This window comes from Atractosteus spatula, chromosome 3 (genome assembly GCF_055471065.1).
Source record: "Atractosteus spatula isolate fAtrSpa1 chromosome 3, fAtrSpa1.hap1, whole genome shotgun sequence".
NCBI classification, from domain to species: domain Eukaryota; kingdom Metazoa; phylum Chordata; class Actinopteri; order Semionotiformes; family Lepisosteidae; genus Atractosteus; species Atractosteus spatula.
The window spans coordinates 62,644,035-62,667,461 of NC_142708.1; the positions used below are offsets into that span (position 1 = coordinate 62,644,035).

The 23,427-nt window shown below is 43.8% G+C and overlaps 1 protein-coding gene across 1 annotated transcript in view; it reads left to right on the top strand.

The window, feature by feature from the left end:
• The first annotated feature begins 1,528 nt into the window (after nucleotides 1-1,528).
• mapk4 (mitogen-activated protein kinase 4) overlaps nucleotides 1,529-23,427 on the top strand; it is a 29,467-nt gene continuing 7,568 nt past the window's right edge. Inside the window, exons 1-4 of the mRNA XM_088910415.1 lie at nucleotides 1,529-1,666; nucleotides 9,791-10,806; nucleotides 19,558-19,702; nucleotides 22,801-22,962. Coding sequence (XP_088766541.1) covers nucleotides 10,261-10,806; nucleotides 19,558-19,702; nucleotides 22,801-22,962 — 853 coding nt within the window. The 5' untranslated portion in view covers nucleotides 1,529-1,666; nucleotides 9,791-10,260. The remainder of the gene's footprint in view (nucleotides 1,667-9,790; nucleotides 10,807-19,557; nucleotides 19,703-22,800; nucleotides 22,963-23,427) is intronic.

The window sequence follows — 23,427 nt, forward strand, 5'->3', positions numbered from 1 at the left end:
ATCCTTGAGACAGAAAAAGTTTAAAAACACACACTTGTGGGGAACATGCAAACTCCACACAAACAGAGCTCTGAGGCCGGAATCAAAGCCTTCATAATTCTGACCACCAAAATCCAACGTGTATCATGTACAGTAGGCATTTACTTTAAAACTTTCTTCTGTATCTCTTAGGTGAATTAGCTGCATCGGTAATATTTAGTTCAGGATGGTGTTACAACTATCCTAAGAACACTTAGAGGCAATGATCTGAGCCACACAAGCTGTTTTAACTTATGGCTTTCTTTTTTCCCCCCGAACACGTTGTGTGGACTCGGCTTGCACCCCGCCTTCTCTACCACCCTACAAGAGGAAATCTAAAATAAAGTGGAAGCCCTTGTGTGCTCTGTGAACGAGCACTACACTGTTTCATTCACCGTGTATGTCGAGTGCTTATTTCCATGTAGATGATCAAGTGTGCGAGAAAGCAATTTTCTGCCCCTGCTCAAAACATTCCGAGCTGACTGGAGGAAAGTGGATGTCTGGTGCTCGCTGCCACTCATCTCGTAGCCGAAACGAAGCCGACTCCTTCTGTCCTGTTCTGCGGTCGCTGGATTGTGCGCTCATAAATCACTTACTAAGATTGATCTCAAATGAGTCCGCTATGTCATATCACGTCTCTTTACCCGCCTCGAGTGAAATACAGGTGTATATTTTATTTTTGTCGTTTTTAAAGTCCTTTAAGATAAATTAGGGTATTTACTGACGGATAAAGGACTGCAAATACATTTTCTATTACAATTTAGTAATTGCTAAACACGATTGTGTTACTTTCTGTTCCAGCCTGTCTACCGATATATAGCCCTTCCGATCGTCCCTGGTGGCGGTTTCAGAACGACACCAGAGGGGGGCGCTCTGGGGGAAGAAACGTGCAGGTGTTACCCCTGTGGCTTTTAACGAACGATACCACAGCTTAAAGGCAACATACCAGTGGGGAGAGACAGCATTTCTTTCACAAAATAAAATAAATATTGGCACCCGTCGTACTAGACGGAGAGCCTAACTAGATTCTTCTGGAGAGTCAACCGAATTTACTGTGAATTTCCAAAGAAGAAACAATGACTGAACTGCATTTTGTGTGGGGATTGAGATTAGGTTCTTAAAAGTACTTATTTTTTATTCATTTCGTTCATTCATCCTAGTAGGGCCAGTGTCGTTCATGCACACCCCGTCGATAAATAGCACCTGCTTTCCAACTCCGCGTTAGGTGAATCTAGCGTTCCCGCTGCCCTGTGCACCGTGTGCAGTAGCTTGAGTCACTGACAAAAGGCTCTCCTGTTGCAAGAGGCACTGTGCAAGCGTCCGGCATGGTGGACCCGAGACAGGAGTGGAGCAAGCGGCTCGGGAATGGGGCGCCAGGAGAAGAGCTCAGCGCTGCGGCCGCGGCAGGTTAGCAGGTGGCCGCAGGCTGATCGACGGGCTTCACGCTGACGTCACCGCCGTGGGGGCTGAGCTCTCGCAGAGGAGTTCCGAGCAGGAGGGGGGGGAGTGAGAAGCGAGAGCTAGAGCTGAGCAGGTTTTGCGCTATCGATGACATTGTCTGTTTTTAAAGATAACCCAGATTAATTCCTCGCAGGACAATGATGAGCATATCGCTGGTTTAGAACGGACCAAGCGCCCTGTGCTTCAGGTATGTATATGTATTATTTTGCAAGATTGTGTTACTTTCTGTGCACAGTCTGCGGTAATTGTAGCTCGCTAGTGGTAAAGGGCTTTCTTTCTCTTCTAAGTGCCGCTTCTGTGCGTGTTATGTGATGGTGGGCTTCTTCAGAGATGGACAGAAAAATAAAAAGGGGTTGAATTCCGAGCAACGCTGTAGGACCGGGACAGGAGCTCAAACGCCTGACAGGAGCACAGGATACGCGCAACTTGTGCAGCAATTTCATAGTGTCTTTTAGAAAATATCGTCTTCCCGTTAGGGTAATGTGTCAAAGCCTTTTATCCTGTAACAGACAGCACAGTGTTGCATTTGCACAAAGGGTACAATTCGCATCGCACGTAGTAGCGTTCGTTTAAGTTGATAAATGTCGTTATTTCTCGTCAATGTTGTGTTTGCGTCTTTCCAATCAGAGAAAAAACGTTAAAGGAGATCCCTCTTTTATATTACATGGCATATGCATTGTTTATGTGGTTGAGTCATGTCTGTCTGTTAAATATATTCGATCACAGTTTCATTCAATCGAGTCAACATTGGCTTTAAGGCATTATATAACGGTAAAGATAGTAACACTTGCCATTCGCCATACGGATATGCATAATTTATTAAGTCTCTGTCCTGTGTTTATAGAGACGGTTCTTTCCCTCACTTTTCAGAGTTCGTGCAGTCAAAGCAATACAAACAAAGCCCGTTATGAACTCTGGCACAGCAATGACGCTGAGCCCATCCTTCCTATAGTATTAGCGACTGTTTTGCATGGAGAAGAGAGGCGCCCGTGGACTGGAAAGCCGAACAGGACTGAGCGAGAATTGTCCTGAAGTAACCTGCTCGGCGTTCGGGAATACTCGAGTTGCTTTTACAGAAGCCGCACTTCGCTGTTTTAATTGCTTGTCCTGCTTCACCTATTCATATGAACATAATGCAATATATATGCACCTAGATACTGTAGCTACAGCACCGCGGTCTCTTGATTTACTGTATTTAACGGCTCTGGTCTAGTTACGACCCGACGGGATGTTCAGCTCTGTCTGTACATCAGACGTAAAAATCAAAGGTGCATTATGATGCCAAATCACAGCGACAACTTTCTTTATAGACCTGTTCCTGAAATACTATTAGAAATCACCTTCTCGCAGTGGCTGACTGATTACCTGTTATGCTTTCTTGTACGTGCCGAGAAAGTATTTAGGTCCAGGAGTGTAAAAACAGATACTGTACGTGTTATGTCGTTTTTTCCCCTATCCATTCTCAATGAGCATCTCGCCTGACATGAATCAGTGGCCAGTGGAAGTGACTTCTGGGATTATTTCACACTGTAAAATGGGCGAAAGACTTTCACCTAGTTGCGCTCATGTCCTGCCTCTGGATAATGTAAGACTTTTAGGAATTTTCAGGGGATCTATGCGTTTGGATTGAGAAATAACTGTTACACCAAAAACGAAAGTATTGCTAGGGTGAAAAACGTCAGGCTGCAGTGAAACAAATAGCAGAGTACCACAAGGATCTGTGTGAGGTCCTTTGCTTTTCCTGATTGATGTACATATTCTAGATTGTAGTAGCAAACTGTCACGGACGTCCAAAGGGACTAACCGTGGAGAGCAGGAGAGCGGAAAAAGACCCGTATGCGTAGCGGCAGAACGGGAAAAAGGCCCGGGCTCAGCAGTTCAGGAGTCAGGTAGAAACCAATGCCTTAGGCAGCGGACGTGGGGCAACCTGGGCGGTTAGGGGGGTTTCAGGACATCCGAACGTCAATGCTGAGCGAGGGCAGAGTGCGAGACCCGGCAATATATAGCCCAAGGGAAAGAGAGGGACCGGAAGGGCAGCAGGCAGGAAACTTGGGACAGGACAGAGTAGGAGCGCCCTCTGGCTGCAGAGGGCGTGACACAAACCTGTTAAATTTGGTAGAAAGGTTTGTGAATGTTTTGGTTGAGAATATTAACAGAGCCAAATGGGCAAAGGAAAAGAATTTGGGTAATGCTTGTATTTCAGCAGATGCCTAAAAAAATGGAATTTAACATAGACTAATTCAAAGTACTGTTCAATAAGGGCACTTATACATTTCATGGAGCCGGGAAATTGCTTACAGATATTGTTTTTTATCCTGACAATGTGGAAAAGTAGTAGAAACAGTAACGGTGTTTACATCTAAAAATCGTTTTGTTATTTAAATGAAGGTGAGTAAAGTTACATTGTATAATAAGCACTAGTTAGACCTCTTTTGAAATAGTGTTCATTGTTGGTCACTGCATTCCATAGCGAACATTGCTGCTTTAGCAAGAGCTCAAACGAGATTATATTGGAATTAGTCTTTGTTTGAAAGACTTGTTATCTCCTGACAGCTTAAAGGAGTTGCTTCTCATTTTAGGGATGAGGCAGTTAGATGGGGGTTGGATTCAGGTACTGTAACACAATAAAGGGAACCCAGAGGACTCTTGCTGGCTCAGTAGAAAAAGGAGAGAAAGGTAAGTGCAGGTGCACTCAGGACTGAGGACTGGTGACAGTTCTTTACACACGATACTCTTGGGAGCACAGTGCCCAGATTTCGAGGATGTTTCAACCAATGGCAGGATGAGAGCTATGGTTTAACGTGAGGTTGGCCACCAAGTTAGCATGATGATCTAATGAAGGCCGTTAAAACAACTCTGTGAATGTCCTTCGATACCTTGGCTCTGGGAAGTAATTCTTAACAAAATGGTTTAATGTTCCTCTAAATTCGGTTTCTGTCCAGTTTGTGTTCTTCCAGTAAGCCATGGGTTTGCGCCCCATATGAAACGGTGGTCCGGGTTGCTCAGTGTGGGTGAGCTGAGAAATCCCAGATCAGTGATTCTGCACCTCCTTCTCTGTCCCTGAGTTTCATGTGCTTTTCAGACCGAACTGGACGTTTTACCGAGTGGAAAAAATTTGGTCTCATTTGGCTGACCTACTTATCACCTTTTTTCGTCTTTTCACATTTCACAGAATGTTCTGCAGGCCCAATGTGAATCAAGTTTTAAGTTTTTTTTACCAGCTTCTTTCCTTGACATTTATACATGGAATTATTTGGCAAGTTCTCCACTAGTCCCTCAGGCTGCTGTTGTTCTGCAGGCCCAGGTGGTTTATGAGGGTCTGATTTCCAGGAAATGGCTTTAACACGAATTTACAGTGCAGTGGTCAGATATGATCAACATGCTGGAGAAACACTTGCAGACCTGATCCATGGTGTCGCTGCCTTGTGTTTGATGCAGAACTCCCGAAGGGCGTAAATGATCCACTTTTCAAGCACAAAAACACCAACCCACTGAGCGAATGCATCTTAATTCTGCAATGAGGGGTCATGGATGGTGAGTTTCCGAGATGAATAAAGTGAAGGTGAAGAGTTGGAAGGGGGAGGCTCTTCTTTTATTTGGACAGTTACTGTGCACATCAAAAAACTGCATTCTGTTTGCCTGCAAGAGTCAACCTGAAAAAGACAATGTGGGGAAACAGTGTTCAGGTTCTGATGCATGTTGCTTGATAGAGGAACTTGGGCCTGAGTTGGGCTTGAGTTGTCGTTGGGTGAGATAGTTCTCAGCTGTGTGAGCAGCACACTTTCCAGAGCACACAGATCGCTGCTCAGCGTGTTCACTGACAAGGCCATTCTGACACAGTGGCCAGACCACACGATATTTTCTGTTTTTCACCAGTTCGTGCTTTCAGTGTGATTAGCCCCCTAGATGTTTTCAAAAAGTTTTGCCATGGATTTTAGTTTTCATTTGTAAACCAATTTTCAGTTGGCATTCTCTGTGAAAGCTGCAAACTGCTCATAATGGCAGGATGTATTTACAAAGCAAATTTAATAAAGGCAGAAATACAATGTGTTCATTTCGGCCTCTCATTTTGTCATTATTGATCTCTTCTGCAGGCTGGACTTAATGGTTTTCTTCCACTTTCCAACTATATGCCTATCTTTCTCAATACAAAATGTCACATTTTTATGTTTTTATTTTCAGAAACTCGGATGTACAGATGGAGAAATCAATCACAGTGGCAGGGAGTAAGAATAATATAATTTAACCTAGGTTATTATAACACTAGATGTGACAGATTTTTTTTTTTTAATAAAAAAAGGTTGTCCTGAAAGAACTGATTCACCATATTAAATTCCACTCGTGGTGGGGGAATAATAAAGGAAGCCAAACAGAAAGCTCGTCTATATTGTGAAATATGTTTAACTCAAATCTGTTCAAACTGATCCCTCAAATAATGCACTGGTACAGTCATGTATAGAAAACCTTCTCCAGGTTTCATCACAGTGCTGCAAGGAAAGGACAGACATTTGGGAGACTTCAGCCGTACTTCCTGTACTGAGATCTTTGGTCTTTGGTGCCTTTGGAAGGAGAGTACCCCCCTCTCACCTGCAACTGATTACCGTTTGATGGTGTCCTCAGCCTTCCTCCACTACAAGGCTGGAGAATTTGTTAATGAAGAATCCTGCAAGGAACTGGGGGCACAAGGAGGGAAGCAAAGCCTTTCACATTGTCTCGAATGTGGGGGAAGAATGGGGGAGCTGTTTGGAGGCCATTGGTGGTGATCTGATCCACGTGCCACACTGCTGGTGCTCACCAATAAGTGGTCTTTGTCTTGGATGCCTTTTTGGATCTTCTCCCTGCCTAGATAATGAGATCTCTGTATATAATCAAGCTCCACTTTCACCCAGGAGCAGGTCTAATCCTTCAGCCTGGGTCTACATCAGGATAACGTCTGCTCTGGGTTATGACATTTCTGATGAAATATTAAATGTGTCCATTAATCACTCTTGGGAGAGCTGGTGCTTGACCTAGGCTTCATCTGAGTAGCCAGAAAGCAAAAAGCACAATGCTTATTTTTGTCTTGTTTGTGAGCTTCTTCAGATGTCTCTGCATTGAATAAGATGCATCAAAATGGGATTAATCTGGTTACAATGGACAGACTTTACTGCCTTCTATTTCATAAGAAGGTGGGTTTGGGGGTCATTATGATTAACGTATTGTAGAGCAGAAGTGACATTGTGTTATGTAAGTTTGGGTGTTTGGGTTTCCTGCACTTTGGGTCAAAAGGCAATTCATATTCCATAAACCTACATTGACAGTAGATGACGAAGCTCTTGTGAGTGGGCCTAATTGCTCGTCAGTCAGAGAAAGTACTTTGTGATTCACTGCATGGACCACTTATTTTGTTAATTAAATGTACTATATAATTGTTCTATCTCATAATTCTACTTTGCATGCTACTTTCTTGGAATGTAATCAGTGCTGCCATTATTTATTCGTGATTTGCTTGGTCCTTGATAAAATTGGAGACTTTTTCAATTGTTCAGGTCCCGATAGTAGCCAGTTACACATACTGTATCAATGCCTTGCTTCTGCTGTTTTTGCATTCCAAGGTCAGCTAGACCTGCAGTGTGTTTGTTGCGCTCCTCACCAGAAGTAATGATCAGTCTCTGCAAGTATGAGGAGTGCAGACAATATGTCTAATTTTCATAAGTTCAAGTCTCAGCAAAGGCCTACAAAATGTAGCAAATGACTCCAGCATGATCAGCAGATTCTCCCTGTGGCTGGAAAGCTCTTACACATGTGGCACTGGGACATAGGATCAGAAGAATGGTTACACAGAAGGGAACGTCTAGCCTGTTTGATAGTAGTTAATTGATCCAAGGATCTCATGCAGGCTTTTCATAAAAGAAACTAGGGTATTGATTTCAACCACAAGGCTGGGCAGCTCATTCCAGTCTCCAGCACCCTTTGGGTAAAGACATGCCTCCTGTTCTCAGAAGCAAGATGAAACAAAAGTTCTGAGACTACAGCCTGTGTTTTGAAATGTGCAGCACCATTGTTCTTGCTGTTGTGTCTGCTGGAGCCAACTTCGCACCTTCATGGTTGGATCACTTGCTGTGATTTGTTTAGACCACAGCAAATGAAGAGGGTCGCTGTTGTCACTTGCCACCGGTGCTGCTAAAGTACGCCACATCACCTGTGATGTAGAGGAAGGGCAAAAAAATCATCAGCTCCAGCATTTGTTTGCTTGACATTGAAGTGTTCCATGCATCAGTACATATCGCATGCTTTTGTTTTTGTAGTTGCGTGTCAACAGCTCCTGGGATCAACTATGGCCTTGAAGTGTAAAATGTGGAACACGCGTTGTCTTTAAATGAGATATCCAGAGCAGGGGCTTCCCAGCACCTGCCCTACTGCTTGGTTTTGTAGTGACTGCCTGGGTGGGCTTCAATGGCTGACAGAGGGGTTCCACATTCGTATTGGACAAGCAAGCCATTAATTTACCACCTCTGGATTAATAGCCCCCTCTATAAGGAGTGTGTTCATATGTGTGCAGGCATGCATGGGGTTAGTGTCTAGATTTCTGTCTGTGGGCTCAAGGAGACTATTGTGGGCCATTGAGTTATCCTTTAGTATAAAAGTGTTTAATATGGACTTCTTTAAAGTTAATTTGTTTCAAGTTCAGTCCACAGTGTGTTCTCCTGCTTTCTGGTGTCGCCAGATCTCAATGCGCGTTTTTGTTAAAAAAAAACAACATATATTTGCACACAGTTCAACAGGATTCCTTGCTCATTGGGGCAAGAGTTTGCAACCTCCAGTTACAAGTGCAAAGCCCAAATCACTGCTCCATGTTTTTTGTTTCTTTCTGATAACCAAGGCCTTTTACAGTAGGTTTTTGTAATTCCTTGTTGTGTAGTGAAATTAGATAGGCACATTTCTTTGGCTCAGCGGAGGTGACTGATCTGATGTGACCTGAGCTGAAGACTGGAGAAGGCTGCACCCTCACTGATCCTCAGGCCACCCTGAACTTTATTGTACCCTGAGCTGGAGCAGAACCGCACTGTGGAGCCATTGTTAGGAAGGGAAAAATCAGCTGATCTGTCTGAAAGAGTTTTTGTCAGTGGTATCTGAGGCGACAGTGCTGAGCAAGAACACTTGTCGAGCGTTGGATCGGACCTGCTCAACAGGACTGAAAGAATGCTTGTATTTCAGTTTCCCAAAGTAACAGTAGGGATTATTGTTATTGCATTTGTGTTCAGTCTTGTCTTGCAGCGCTCAGTGTGTTATCTGTTGCAGTTCAACCTTAATGTTGGATAGAATGAGTCTAGGAAAGCTGAAAAACAGTGTTTTAGATGCAACTCTAATACTGATAAGTTACCCTTTATTCTTTTACATATCTTTACAGCTTTTCAAATGAACATTTTCAGTAACAAGCAGTACTTAAATTGATAAAAGTATTATAACACATCTTAGCCTCTCATTATGATACCTAGTAATTGAGGCTGTAATTATAAATTTCATACTTTGTACAGCATTTCAAAATACGCATGGTGCATTATTTCCTAATAAATGTATATGTAACTTCATGGATGTAAACATGCCTATTCATGCTGGACATCCTTTACGTTTTGTAGTATTTGTGAGTTTTTTGTGACTTCAACATCATAAAAGTTTTTTTTAGCTGGGAGCTGTTCACTTTGAGCCGTCTGAATATTCCCTGTAAGGCCTATTGTGTATATTTCAGTTGCAATATACAGAATGAATTCAAACAATATTAATAAAATATTGTTAAAGCAAACACCTTATCTGGCTTTGGGGAGTCTAAATGGCAGAGGGAGTAAAATTTTCATGCCTAAAACTGGTAACATTCGAGACGACGTGTTTGGGTCTCTTTTATTTTCTTAGCAGTTCACACAAAAGAAGAAAACTTGCATTTTGGATAAAAAGGCCTATGTGAGACAAAAATAGCAGGAGGTAATTGCAGCAAATTTCATATCAAGTGCTTGGAGATGTGAGACAGGCTATAAAAAAGCCCGTGATCCGAGATCCACATGAAGAATGCAAATTGAAAAGAAAAATGACGTGGTGGAGCTGGTGGGGACTGAGTATCAGGCTGTGATGTAATGTGCTGTGTTGCACAGTGTTGCAGCTGCCAGAGTAGCAGACCTGGCCAGTAGACTCATTCAGGGGGTGCCTGTGAGAAATGAGCTTTGCTGGGTATGGGAAGTGTGTGTGTGGATTGGCTGAGAGACGCTTGTGAGCTGTTCCTGGGCTCCTGCGTTAGGAATTCAGCTCCAGTCTTGTTCTCTGTCCTGTGCTTTTTCAGGAGGAGGATGGAGGTGGAGGCAGGCCAAGGACTGGCAGCAGCGCTAGCAGGACAGATCTCGGAGAGCGGCGAGCAGCGGGGAGCTGTCCCGGGAGCAGAGGGGGACTCGTGCGCTTAGAGGTCAGGGGTGGAAGCAGTGACTGAGAGGTCCCGCTTGTGCCCGAGCGCGGAGCAGAGCACTGGAGAGGCCATGAGGCATCATCTCTGAGCGAGGACCGAGGCTCTGCTCTGCCATGGGAAGGAGCACACGGACTGAGGCCAGAGGTTTCTTAAGGACACAAGCCTTTCCTCTCTGCACAGAAAGGAAGTAACGAGAAGCAGGGCCCCGTGTGTGATTAACTTTTTCTTTTCCTTAAACCTCACTCTTTCCTGTCTCATGAGCAGCTTTTTGCAAAGCGCTTTAAAAGCTGTTTATACATACGTTCACCCAGCCAGGCGGATGGAAAGGATGACCTTCTGACCTCCTGAGCATGGCGGCCAAGCTGGACTTCCTGTCGAGTTTCCACGGCTTCGATCTGGGCGGCCGCTTCGTGGAGCTCAAGCCCCTGGGCTATGGGGCGAACGGGCTGGTGCTCTCCGCCGTGGACAGGGAGAGCTGCCGCAAGGTGGCGGTGAAGAAGATCGTCGTCACGGACGCCCTGAGCGTCAAGCACGCCCTGCGGGAAGTCAAGATCATCCGGCGACTGCAGCACGACAACGTGGTGCGGGTGTTCGAGGTGCTGGGGCCCCGCGGGCTGCCCCTGCCCCCGGACGTGTGCGCGCTGACCACCCTGTACATCGTGCAGGAGCACATGGAGACCGACCTGGCCCGCCTGCTGGAGCAGGGCCCCCTGCTGGAGGAGCACGCCAGGCTCTTCGTGTACCAGCTGCTGCGCGGCCTCAAGTACATCCACTCGGCCAACGTGCTCCACCGCGACCTCAAGCCGGCCAACATCTTCATCAACACCGAGGAGCTGCTGCTCAAGATCGGGGACTTCGGGCTGGCCAGGATCGTCGACCCCCACTACTCTCATAAAGTAAGGCGCCAGGAACAAGCCTCGGCGCTCTCGCTGTTTACTTTGTCTCGGTAAAACGTTTTGCAGACGTTCATAATAGGTAGGGAAAGGAAACCGATATCCTGATAATGTTAAAACCTTGACAGTTTCTTGTGTATATTGTGGCAAGACAATATGCAGTTTATAGCCTAAAACTAAAAGCTTTAGTAAGTACATTCAGCAATGTTCCTTAAAAACAAGTCAATAAATTCATATCTCTGTTTGTAGGGAGTGATGCATCACTCTTTCACACTTTTGCAATTAAGTTTCAGGCCGGTTTTTGGGAGACCCTAGGTCTAATGTAGTGTTGCAGATGAGCCGTTGATCTCATGGTGGGTTGTGGATTTGAGTCTCTGCTGCAGACACTGCTGTTGTGCCTTGTGACTCCAGTTACTCCAGTCCACCCAGCTGGCTTTAATCTATGTGATAAAACATCCAGGAGGGGGATATCATGCTCTCTTGTCTGCTACAGAAATTATGATGAGCTCAGTGACTCTGGTCTGGACTTCGTCTTTGTAGAGAACCCTAGTGAAGGAGGCTAAAAATTTTGCAAACCAGATAAGCGTTCCAAAGGAGTTCCAAATTCCATTAAACTGCATAAAGAATTGTCAAATGGGCTCACAAAATACAGAAAAGGATTCTGAAATAATTAGAAAATGGATTCAATTCGATTCGATTGAATTAAATGTTTCCTACATTCTTGGGGTTGTAGACTGAAATGCTGAAATATTTTTCGTGAAGAGACACACGCTTTAATAACGCTTACAAAATCTGGAAGGTGTGAGTTACATAAGTACTTTTTAGATGCGGAAAATAGACCATATTTTTTGTCTAAAACTTTTAAACTTAAAACTGTTATACTTACCATTTTTGTATAAGTGGTAAGTTTGTATACAAAACTACAGTGGCAGTCGTAACAGAAGGCTTCATTCTCACAAGTGGTAGCTCTGAAGTTCCTTATGTATTATGGTATGATAGGGATAGTAACTTCAATGTTCAGGATTTATTCCATTCTGCTAAGAAGCCAGAGCTTATAAAGTGTTCTTAGATTTAGATCATACTGTGAAGTCTGCAGTGGCTTCTGCAGAGAAGAGGATTTTATTTGTGTCAAACTGTCAAATCCCTTCAGTGCTTTGAAGCTACAAAATTCGCTTTTTAACAACTTAAACAATTGGCTTGTTTAAAGTAAAAGCATAGCCTGAGATGGCCTCGGCATTGTTAAGTTGATGGAAATATGAAAACCAGAAAAGACAAGCTCCTTTAAAAGAAAAAGTACAATGCAGGCATGGAAGATTGTGTGCTGGTGATATATGATGTATAATGCATATCATGCTTGGAATATGATCTTCTCAGAGCAATGCATAATATACTTTTCCGCTGACCTGTCTGAAAGAATAGCTGATGTACAGGTTGACTTACGTTTCATTAAAATTTAATTGTCAGCCAAACTGAACCTGTACACTCTTGCCAAAAAGCACAATGCAGGCAGCTTTATGTAGCTTCTAAATCCTAAAGACCACAGTTTCAATGGAGAAGAAAACAAGCTGCATGCAAATAGAGTGGTGTAGTAATTACTGTTTTCCCCTTGTGGTGTAGCTGGCAAAGCCAACTGGAGGTTGAAGCAGTGTTATTACCGTAAGTAGGCATTATTCTAGGAGGGCTGCATCTTAGAAGGTAACATTTACTTTCCACGGCTTATTCTTTACAGCACTTGCTGTGCAATGCAAAAATACGATTTTTGTCAGTGCACTGTAGTTATTATGGCAAAATATTCTGGGAAATATTTTTTACATTCCTGATTTTGTGTGATTTGCTAGAGGTTGCAAGTGACAGTGTTGTACAACAATGCATGATAGATCTATTAACAGTTGAGTTATACATTTCCAGAGCCTTTAGGCTAGCTATATAGGCTAGCTATTTTTATGAAGTACAATTGATCATTTTCAGCGGGCAGTGTCTATAAGGTTAACGAGTCTCTTAACACATATCACGCTATATAGAATTCTTCAGTGGATTTGTGACATTTAATCTAAGGTGTTATAGCGTCTGCCACAAAAAGTGTATGTATTGCTGTTTATATCAATATAATTAATCATTAAAGCAGATCAATCCAGACACTTTGGGATTAATGCTGTTTTATGCATTGCTTTAGTAGACAGTGGAGAACAGCACTGAGGAGCAAAGTAGATATTTATAGCTTGTACTGCTGTGGATTTGGAGAAATAATGTAGCATGGCTCTTTCTCTGTCATAGCAGACCCGGAGTAGTGGAGTACAGCTGTCAGTGTGGTGCCCTGAAGAAGAACCACGAGTGACATGTGGCAGCACCAGTGAACCATGATTGTCAGTCACTCCAAAGTTTGGCTGTTGGGCTGAATTGTCAGCTCTCAGAGTGACACTGAGACTACGGGCTAATACCAGAGCAGACAGGCACCTTTGGCCTGATGTGGTTGACCTTTGATATCCTTACGATATCAAAACAAGTCTTTTTCTTCTGTGCTGCTATTGCCTTGAGGTAATTTATGAAGAACGGCACATGGGTAGAAAGTTAAAAGCCTTCTGAACCTTTTATTTAGCTTGTGACTTAGCAGAGCACAAAGCATACAATAGTGCGCTCCACATGGATTTTGTTTGGGTTTTTATAAACAGTGCCATTGTAAAATGAACAAGGTCAATTCTACTGTATATCCTAAAAACATCTCTTGTTCACTCAAGTAGAACTGTTTGACCAATCAAAAAGCTAAAACCCTGTAACTAACATGCCATTGCATGTCAAAATCTGGATGTTTGGCTTTTGTTTATGGGCAAGTAGTGTGATTTTCTCACTCTTGAGAGGGCATTGATGTTTGGGCAGAGAGCAGCAATTAAACTCTCAAAAAAAAACAGAGCCAGTGGGCTCTGGTGTTCACAGTTCTTTGCTCTTTCAAGTCTCATCACAGACATTTCTTGGAAACCTAGGACCTCTAATGAGCAACACTGCCATTACCTCTGCATTTCGATAATGGAGCGAAAGCCAGTTTTCACTTTATTTTCCAGCATTTTTTCCTTTTCATATCGACACATGTTGTGTGTCGAACCTGTTTATATTCAGTAAAACGTTCGCAAAGCCTCTCTGCTGATGAGGAGCACCGGGTATTACAAGGCTGTAGATTCGGAGGGCGACTTCAGAAGCATGTTCAAGTGGGAGGCAGTTGTTTTTTTCTCGCATCTTTCCAATGTGATGTTCCGTTCACCAGTTCACAGTCTGTGGAGACATGGCAGTGGCTGGTATTCTTGATAATATCAATACATTATCTCATAATATTGCTGCTACTCTTGTATTGATTAGAATTCACAGGTACATGTTGCTCATCTGCCACCACACAGCTCATTTCAAAGCCTGAATATAGCTATGCGAATGCTACAGTCACTTCGTTGTAATTTTGTCATTCCAAAGAGCAGGACGTAACTATTGAAATCCGTTTTCCACTCTGCTGAATTCAACTGTGCTAATTGAAAGAGAAAACAAAAATGCGACCTCTTGTTACTAGATCAATAGGAAACATTAAGACTGCCCAGGCCCTGTTAATATAGCTTCCTAGAGATTTGTGTTAAAAAAAACAGGTGTAAACCTAGCTTGAAATGGTGAAGTTTTATTAACATGCTGTGTTATCTGTTGTTAAGAATTAGGACCATGTTCTTGAAGGTCTACTGTACTCTGGCATCAGTGCAGTCTCCTGATGAGTGAATATGCAGATTCATGGTGTTGAAAGGGAGCAAGATATTGTTCATTTCTCATGTTATTTATGCCTTACAGGCTTTGGAAATACAGCATCTTGAATGAAGTGTATTAGTCCCCACCTCTGGTGTGCTGGTGGGAGAAGCCAGCTGGGCAGGGTAGCTCTGCTGGGGAAGAAGACACTTGAATTTACTAGTAAGGAGAGCATGTTTACTCAGCCCAGTGGAGCCTATGAACCCTGCAAGATGAGCCCTCTGATGCAAGGGCTTTTCCGAGATAATTAATAATGAAGAGCTTTGTGCCAGGCTGCACACTCCATTACACTGGAGAGCCCAGGAGTGGGTGGCCTCGTCGGGCTCACCGATTAATAACCATCGCAAAGTCCTGGAGAGCATGGCCTCGTCTTTCCCAATTTCAGGGACCTTCAAGCTCGGTCAGGCTCCATTTCAGATTTGCCGTGAGGAAAAGGAAGAGAGGGCTAAGTTATAAATGAACTGTGTGTGTGTCCAGATTTTAAGTCCCGGCTGTCACCAGCGTACTCTTCATACTGGGAAGATCCACAGCCTGAGGAGTTGCCACTGAATATACATCATTGACACCCCACCTAAGCGAGAGAACCTAAATGGCTTTGGCTTTGTTTCTAATTGACGTAAAATCAATTAATGGAACCAGGAAGATGACTTGTTCCATTCATTAAACAATGTAAATGCCATTAGATTCTGGCAAACCTGACCTTACTCTCGATAAGATTTGTGTCATTTTTTTATTGCCGACAGCTACAAATGCAGATCGCACTCCCATGGAAATACTAGTTTCTTTTCTTCCTTGGCTGGTGTTTGATTGATATATCGCCAGAAACCATCCAACTGATTCTTGACTTCTGCATATAGTCGTGTTCATGTACTCGCTTGCTAATTGGTTGGTCATGTAAAGTTAGTTGGCCAAACAACTGTTTCATGGAAACCACACTATTCTGAATGGCTGGAAACTGAGAAGCATCATGCTGCTGTGGAGCTCAAGATGAGCTATAAACAAGTGGAGGCCATTTAGCCTCTTTGGCTGCTAGTAGCTTCTTGATCTTGTCCAGCTGTTTCTTGAAGAGGCAAAGGTATTGGCTTAAAAATTTGTATAAGTGATCTTGTTCCAGACTCGCACTGTCCTTTGCGTAGAGAAATATATCCTGTTCAAGGGTTTCAGTGCACCTGCGAGCCATGAAGGAACGTGGACAGTGATTATACCGAGTTCATCTCTAGCCTTCTGGGTTACACTGTTGCTGTCAGGGGGAGTTTAGTTCTCTCCATGGTTCAGTTCATCTGTGCCAAATCAGATTAATTTGCTCCGTGGTTCAAACAGGACAAGTAGCTCTTAAAATGCCCTGTGCATATGCATGGCCACTAAAACCAATTTAGGAAGTGGGATCTTGTCCAGATGCAGTGGCAGCTCACTGTCCGTCCGGAGTGAAAGGATCCCTTCATTGCAGCCCACGTGACGCTCTGCAGCCAAGGAAGAAAGAATGAGGTCCTGGCGAGAGACCAGGATTAGTCACTGCTTTCTCACAGCCACTTCCAAGCCCAGCTTTCAGGAAATCACCCTGCTGCTTTATTTTGGTGTGAGCACTCAAACAGCCACTCAGGGCTCCTGTACAGTCTGTCCCGTGTGGCTTTGAGACGAGGAAGAACGGAGCTCATTTGCGATGGGAGAGAAGGTTTGCCAGGGTTACACTGCAGGGATCATGTATGAGGGCTTGCTCTTTGTTTTAACTCCGTCTTCACCATACTGGCAGGTAGAGCCTTTGAACACAGACCAGCTAGTTCAGTGGCTGTCGAGGAGGTGTTACAGAAGATTATCCTTTGACTGATGCCATTAGAAAACTGTGTGTATGGGGGCTTTTCCCCTGTTGTATTTTCATCTCCCTGCTCCAAAACGGACCTGGGCTCCAGGAGTCTCAGCTGTAAAAAGCCATTTGTCACTTTCTCCTCCCTGGTCTTGTTTATGGCTGGCACCATAGAGGGTTAAGTCGCACACTGCAAGATCTCCACTAAGCCCTTCTCTGCACCCCTGCTGCTGCTTTGCCAGCCCCACAAATAATTCATACCTGAGAAGGAGGCAGGAAGTGAAGCGGGGGGGGGGGGGGGAGGCACCGGTCTCTCGGCAGCTTCTCCCAGCAGCCTCTCATTAAACATTGAAGAGGGTTCAGTCTGCCGCCCTTTCTGCACCGGGATGGAGGAAGCAGAGCTGCATGTTGATTAGATTTCTGACGGAGCACCTGGCACCCCAGAGATGGAGTCCCCTATCTCCTGGAGAGCTGACTGGGAGCACCACAAATGGCGAATCTCACCCTAGGACCAGGGTGTGAAACACAGGTTTTGAATCTAAATATAAGGCTCTCTCACAACCTACCAGTTGGCTGAGCTTGGACAGTTACTGGGGCAGGGGCGGACTCTGGCTCTAATCGTTTGAAGAGATTTGAGGTTTCTCAGAATTGACAGGTCTGATAGCTTGCTTTCCTGAATACAGTAGATTGTCATTTCCAGGGTCATACTCTGTAACGGTATTCAGTCAGAAGCCAAGGAGGACAACATGACTGCATAAACAGGGGAGATTTCTAATTAAAGATGAGTGATTGAATTAATTGAAATTAATTGAAGAGAGACACATTGTCATGTCATGCCATTTTGTACATTTTGGGATACCTGGGATTTCCTGTCTGTGGTTTTTAAAGAAGGATTGGATCACTGGAATGCACTTTTTTCCACAGAGCAATTAGCTGGAGGTTTGTTCCAGTTAGGCAGGCGGGGTCGAGCTTGGGGAGTCGCCCAGTGTTATTGTGTTTCCAGCCAGCAAGCTGTAACAGCGATGACATCTTCATCAGTCCTTCTTTCATCAGAGGAAGAGCTTAGCGTGTGACTGGGGGTTACTGAGACCTGTTCACAAGGGGGAACAGTGCACCCTGGGAGATCGTGCTACATCAGTTAAACACAGGCAAGTTGTGGAAACTGTCTCCCCCGTCAAGCATATTTTTATGCAGTTTGGTCTCCTTCGACACGAGGAGGAATGAGATTTCCTCTGGCCCCAGCACGATTGCGTTCTGACTGACGGAGATATATGCAGGAATGGTTGGTGTTTGTTCAGCCTTGCCCTATTAATGCCTCATGTTCATGTAGGCCAGGCCTGAAAAACAAGGTGGTTTAGGGTGCTGCTGATGTTTTCCTTTACGTACCCTGACATCATTCTTCAGGATTTTCTTTTGGTATCACCTGGGTTTTTTGAAAGACATCTATGGACTTCTATAAAAACGGAAGAGGATGAGGAATAAAACATTCAGTTGTTGGCGTCAGAAACGTGTCTGGGGAGCTGTTCTGCACGGTCGATCTAATTATAACTGTGGTGGCCTGAGCAGACTACATCATCTCGTGGTGCTCAGGTAGTCCTGATCGCAGCATGGAACAGTGTAAGGGGTGGGCCAGTCCTTGAGACACGCGTCCTCCTGCAACAGAAGTCATCAGTGTCATTAATCATACATGGCTGTAATTAGGCCTGCGCGCATGTGTACATCTGAAACAGAACACAGAGCCTGACTGGCACACTGTGTAATAGAGCAGCCAGGTGTCCAGCCAGCTGACCAGTGGCAGTACTGCACTGCCTTCTGGTTGCTGCAGGCTGGAGCTGGACTTGACCTTAATGGGCACACAAGAGACTTCAGGCAACTAATCAAGCAGTTATGGTAATATGTACATTTGCACATTATTTTCTCTTAGTAGATGTTTTATTTGTAGTTGACAGGTATCGCTTGCAGCAGAATGCAGCCTGTTAAATGCCTCTTTTTCCAAGAGAAGGACACCTGTATCTTCAATATGCATTTTTTCCAAAAAGGGCATGCATTCTTCTGGCTTCTCTGAACAGTTTGTGTAGGTGTTACAGTCCTCTTATGATCATTATTCCCATTTTAGCTGAGTCTAGTATATCAGTTGAGTAGACAACACTCAAGTATCAGACAGCAAAAAGGCCTTGTCTGCAAGGATGTTATCTGAACCAGATTGACTGAAGAACCTTTCCTGTTATCGCAGATGAGAGCTGAGAAATGCTAAAATGAACGAAGGGGGTAAAAGGGAGTGATTCCTGTCTTCCAGCAAAAAATGAAAAGGGTCCCTTCTGTTTAAAGTGATATGACAGTATCACAGGTTAACCATGTAGGTAGAAACACAAGCTAATGGAGAAATAGACAAAAAGTGGTTTGTAACTTAGGTTTAGAAAAATGGATTTTGAAAAGGTGAATTAAAGGGATTTTCTGCTGTCCGTTTTCAGGCAAAGAACGGTGTTGAGCAAAGGGGCAATCCGTTGTGCTGGTTTGCTTTCTGTGTGTGAGATACTGTCACTCTAAGGAGCTGAGCCCCACTGTGTTCAGTGTGCCTGTGTCCCTGGTGATCTCGGTAGAAGCATTGTGAAATGCAGCCTCTCAACACACACGCCTGTTCCCTCCGCTTCTGAGGTCATTGCCAACATATGGAGGGAACTGTAAGCAATTCAGTTTTCTCTACTGATGCCATGTGACAGCTCTCCTAAAAAGGTTGCCAGTACGGGCAGGGGTTTGAATTCAGGGTTTCTGAAATTTCTGGCAGAATTTGTTACATACTGGGAGAAGCCCGGCTCCCCATGTAACCTCGGACTTTGATTTAGTAACTTTAAATCGGAAAGGAAAAATAATATAAATAAAATGAAACTGATAAAGCCATCTTTGCTGTCTACGTCTAGAATTTAAAAGCATCCTTTTTACAGCTCTTCTTAACTGAGCTGCATTTTGTACAAAGAAAAGGACATGAAGACGACTGAAACTAAGGTTTGTGCTGAAGTTTAGTATGTTCTTTGGAAACTTGCTAGACACCTCCAGGCATTTCCTGACTGTTTTATTGCTTATAAGGACACTCCATGTCAGAAATGTCATAACCAGGGAGCTGTGTTCCTTCATAGCTTACAGGCTTGATACATTTCTTTTTTATCACACCTTTTTTCTTTCAGGGATACTTGTCTGAGGGCCTGGTGACTAAGTGGTACAGATCTCCACGGCTTCTCCTCTCACCCAACAACTACACAAAAGCCATTGACATGTGGGCCGCTGGCTGCATCCTGGCGGAGATGCTGACAGGTCGGATGCTATTTGCAGGTAAACTTACCTCTTCTGGACTCGGTGCCACTTCACAGAGGTCAGGAATCTAATGCGTTTCTGGGCAAATGGACCGTTTATTTATTCCATGGATAACAGCAAATTGACCCTTGAAGAGGTCTGTATTTCTTTGAGTTGTGATCTGAAATGATCAAAACTATGCTTACTAAAATTTGTTGGTGCTGTTTGCATTCTGACAAAACTCAAAATCCCCAGAACGTGCAAGGTTTTTAGCCTTAGTCCTTTTAGACATTTTTATTTATTGCAAAACACAAATTACCAAAAATGCCTAATTTTTCACATTTGTATCCATAATTTTCACTGATCATTTTTTCCTGTGTCAGATTTGGGTTAAGAGAGCTGTATACGTCCATGTACAGTAGGTGTGACCTACATAATAATGAAAGACTATTGATACTGCTTATAATATCCAAGAGAAAGATGCCAAGTGCTTTAAAGTGTGTTACTTCAATTCACACATTTAGGCCAGAAAACATTTTTTGTTCTCTATATGAATTTTCAAATTGTAATTCCAATACAGTGAGCTATTGAGAGACATATTGATTGTATTGCTATTTAATCGAATACTTCAGTGCTCAGTTAAACCCTAAAGTATAAATCGTGTGTATGGTGTGAAGTAGGATCAATATATGTGGCACCAGTCTCTCTTCTCTGTGTTTCTCAGCTGGAGTGATCAATACAAACTTGAGTGGTTGGCATTCAGCAGCAGTGCTGAATTATCCCCACTCAGCAGAGTCCGATCACCCCCGGTCAGCTCAGCATGAATTATTAATTAATCATCTGCAGGCGTAGCCAATATTTCCATCTAATTTTGCTTTTAGCTGCCTCCCATGCAGCTCAGGCAGAACTAATGAACAAATTAACTGCGGAGAACTGCACTGAAAATTGAAAGCTCACCAACACCGGTAACAGGAGTGTAAACAGAACTATTTACCCTGAATTTACTCCTCAGACTGCCATGGTGAAGCTTGGCAGAGAGACAGGCAAGAGTGACACAGCAGATAGCAAGGTACAGGAAACCATGTAATGTATAAGCCTTTCCCAAAGGCTTGTGGGAGTGTGGAACAAGCAACCCATCCATGTTGCTGAAGCCAATACCCTGATTCCTTTCACGAATTTTCTTAAGTAAGGTAAAGCTATCCAGAAACCCAAAAAAATACTGTACAAATGTATTGTGATTAACATTGATATGAATGAAATGTCCTTAGAGACAAACTAGTGAATGTCCCCAGTAGTGTGGTATCTCACATTCTTTGATTTCTGGAAAGTGAGACGCATAGCCCATTTTGGAACACCTGGGGCAGGGTTTAAATATAGGACTGCCCTGGCAAAAACATGGACGTGTGGTCACCCCAATAATATATGCCTTGACGTATTGAAAGGCAATACACCTATAACTAATTTTCTTCAGTAAAACTAATGTATTCAAATGCTGAACATTTGTCAGTGACTAATTCCTCTTGTTGGGCGAAGCAGAAGCAAAGCAACACAGAGACACCCGCACTGTTGCATGTTAATGCTTAATTAAACAAGAGGAGAGTATTGCTCTATCCCAGAACTGCTTAAAAAGAAATGTTCATTGCCTACAAAGAAAATGAATAACCTACTGTTCATCTCAAAGAGAATAAATTAATGATTGAGACTGGGTTTTACAGGAGAAACCGCAGCTGTTTTTATTGGGGTTTCTGGCAATTTTCAAGCAAACCTCAGAGGAGGCTGCAATCCCATGACACCTTCCTGGCATTACTGAAGATGTACACATGGATTATTTATCATCATGTATTATTTTGGTCTGTCATATTTGGGGATTGTAGGTCTGCTGTTTCTTATAGAAAGCAAAAACTTATAGCATGTGTATTACACCAGCCACAACAATCCTGTAGTAAAATCTCCTTTAGAACAGTGTTCATTCTGGTCACCATTTTAAATAAAATAGAGAATATTACTGCCCTGGAACGAGCTCAAAGAGTGAATGGAATAACTACCAGTCTCAAAGGAATGCTGTTGACAGTCAGGTGAAAGAATCTGGATCCAAGGAACATTAGGTCAGGGGTGTCTAGTCCAAATCCCTGACATTTGGTGTTGTTTCAGGTTTTTATTCCAACCCAGGTCTTAATGACAAAAATAAAATCATAATTGGGTTAACTGGACCAATCTAACACCTTTTCTAGATCTAAATGGGCTTAGAAACCTAGAGATCTAAAGTACACCAAAACCCCCAGGACCATTTTCTGACACCCCTGCTCTAGCCTTTCCTTCTGAAGCATCCTGTCGTTGCCACAGTTACCACAACCCTATTGGCTCATATCACGAGGGAGCTGTCGTCAGTCTAGCCCATTGGGTTAAACCACAGTACTGCATAACCTTCTCATTGTCATCGGATGAGCTGTGTTGTATTGTATTGTAAGTGTTCAGTTGGGATTCCAGTTAAGGTACTATTCCAATGAAAGACGTAGCAGAAAACCTTGAACTTTAGAAAGGACGTATGATTCTCTTTACACTGCAGTGGCTTTGATCATTTGGCCTTTCCTGATTGATCAGGTGCACAGCCTCTGTGCTTTCTGCAGCCGTGTTGTGAATCACCTTATTTGCAGAAGGGAGGACAAGCAGGCTGTTTTGTACCAACATTCGCGCTCACCAGAGGGGGTAGAGCTAGTGTGCGCACACCGGGGAAATCAGACCAACAGAATAATCAGTGTTTTATTTTCCGAGTGCGTGTCTGTGCATGACTGTAGAGAAACTGATGAACCTGGAAACTGACTAGCCGCTTTATGGCTTTTCTTTAACACCGTTGCAGGTTGTATAGTTTTTTGGGCATGTTTCCATGAAACAGACCATTGACGTCAGTCATAAGACATCGCAGAAAGCTAGCTGAAAATTCAAGCAGGAGTCTCTGCAGTTTTATCCAGACAAAAAGTTGACAAATCACGGAACGCATGAATATGGTACAGTGTTTGACCATCACGATCAAGGGTGAGGGGTAACGGGCTCTTCTCACATGCATGGCCCAGGCCATGTGACTGCAAGGCACTCTTTAGTGTGGCGATGGGATCCTCTCAGTGGTCTGTTGCTCACAGGTGCCCATGAGCTGGAGCAGATGCAGCTGATCCTGGACACCATCCCAGTGCTCCGCGAGGAAGACAAGCAGGAGCTGCTCAAGGTCATGCCCTCCTACGTCAGCTCCGACTGGAAGGTGAAGAGGTCCCTCAGCGACTTGCTGCCGGAGGTCAACGCTGAAGGTAAACTGCACAGCTTTGAACAGGAATGGAAAAAAGGGTGAATACTTACAGGTTTAAACACACTCTGCTGAGGCCCGTGAGTTTTGTAGCTATGCCTCGCATTACCCCTTGTGCACCACTGCGTGTCTCCTCATTTTAGGACCAGAGTTCACTGCGATCCCCAGGAGACCATTTTCTTTTGGATTAGTCCCCCACTCTTGCTCAGGTTAAAGTGCTTAGGTGACTTTTAGGTTTAGCATTTCAGACACGAGCAAGAAACGGTAAAACTCTTCAAGGTTCTCTGAAAGTTCTGAGCTAAACATGTGTCAGTACTGTACGCATAAGGTTCGAGTGGGGGAGATGTGTGAGCATCGTGGCTGCAAAACAGCAAAGGTAGGAAATAAGAAAAAAAACTAATTTTGGCTGTGGAATGTCTTCAGACGTAAGAGAGAGGAAAAAGGTGGCAGGGATGTGAAGCAAAGGAGA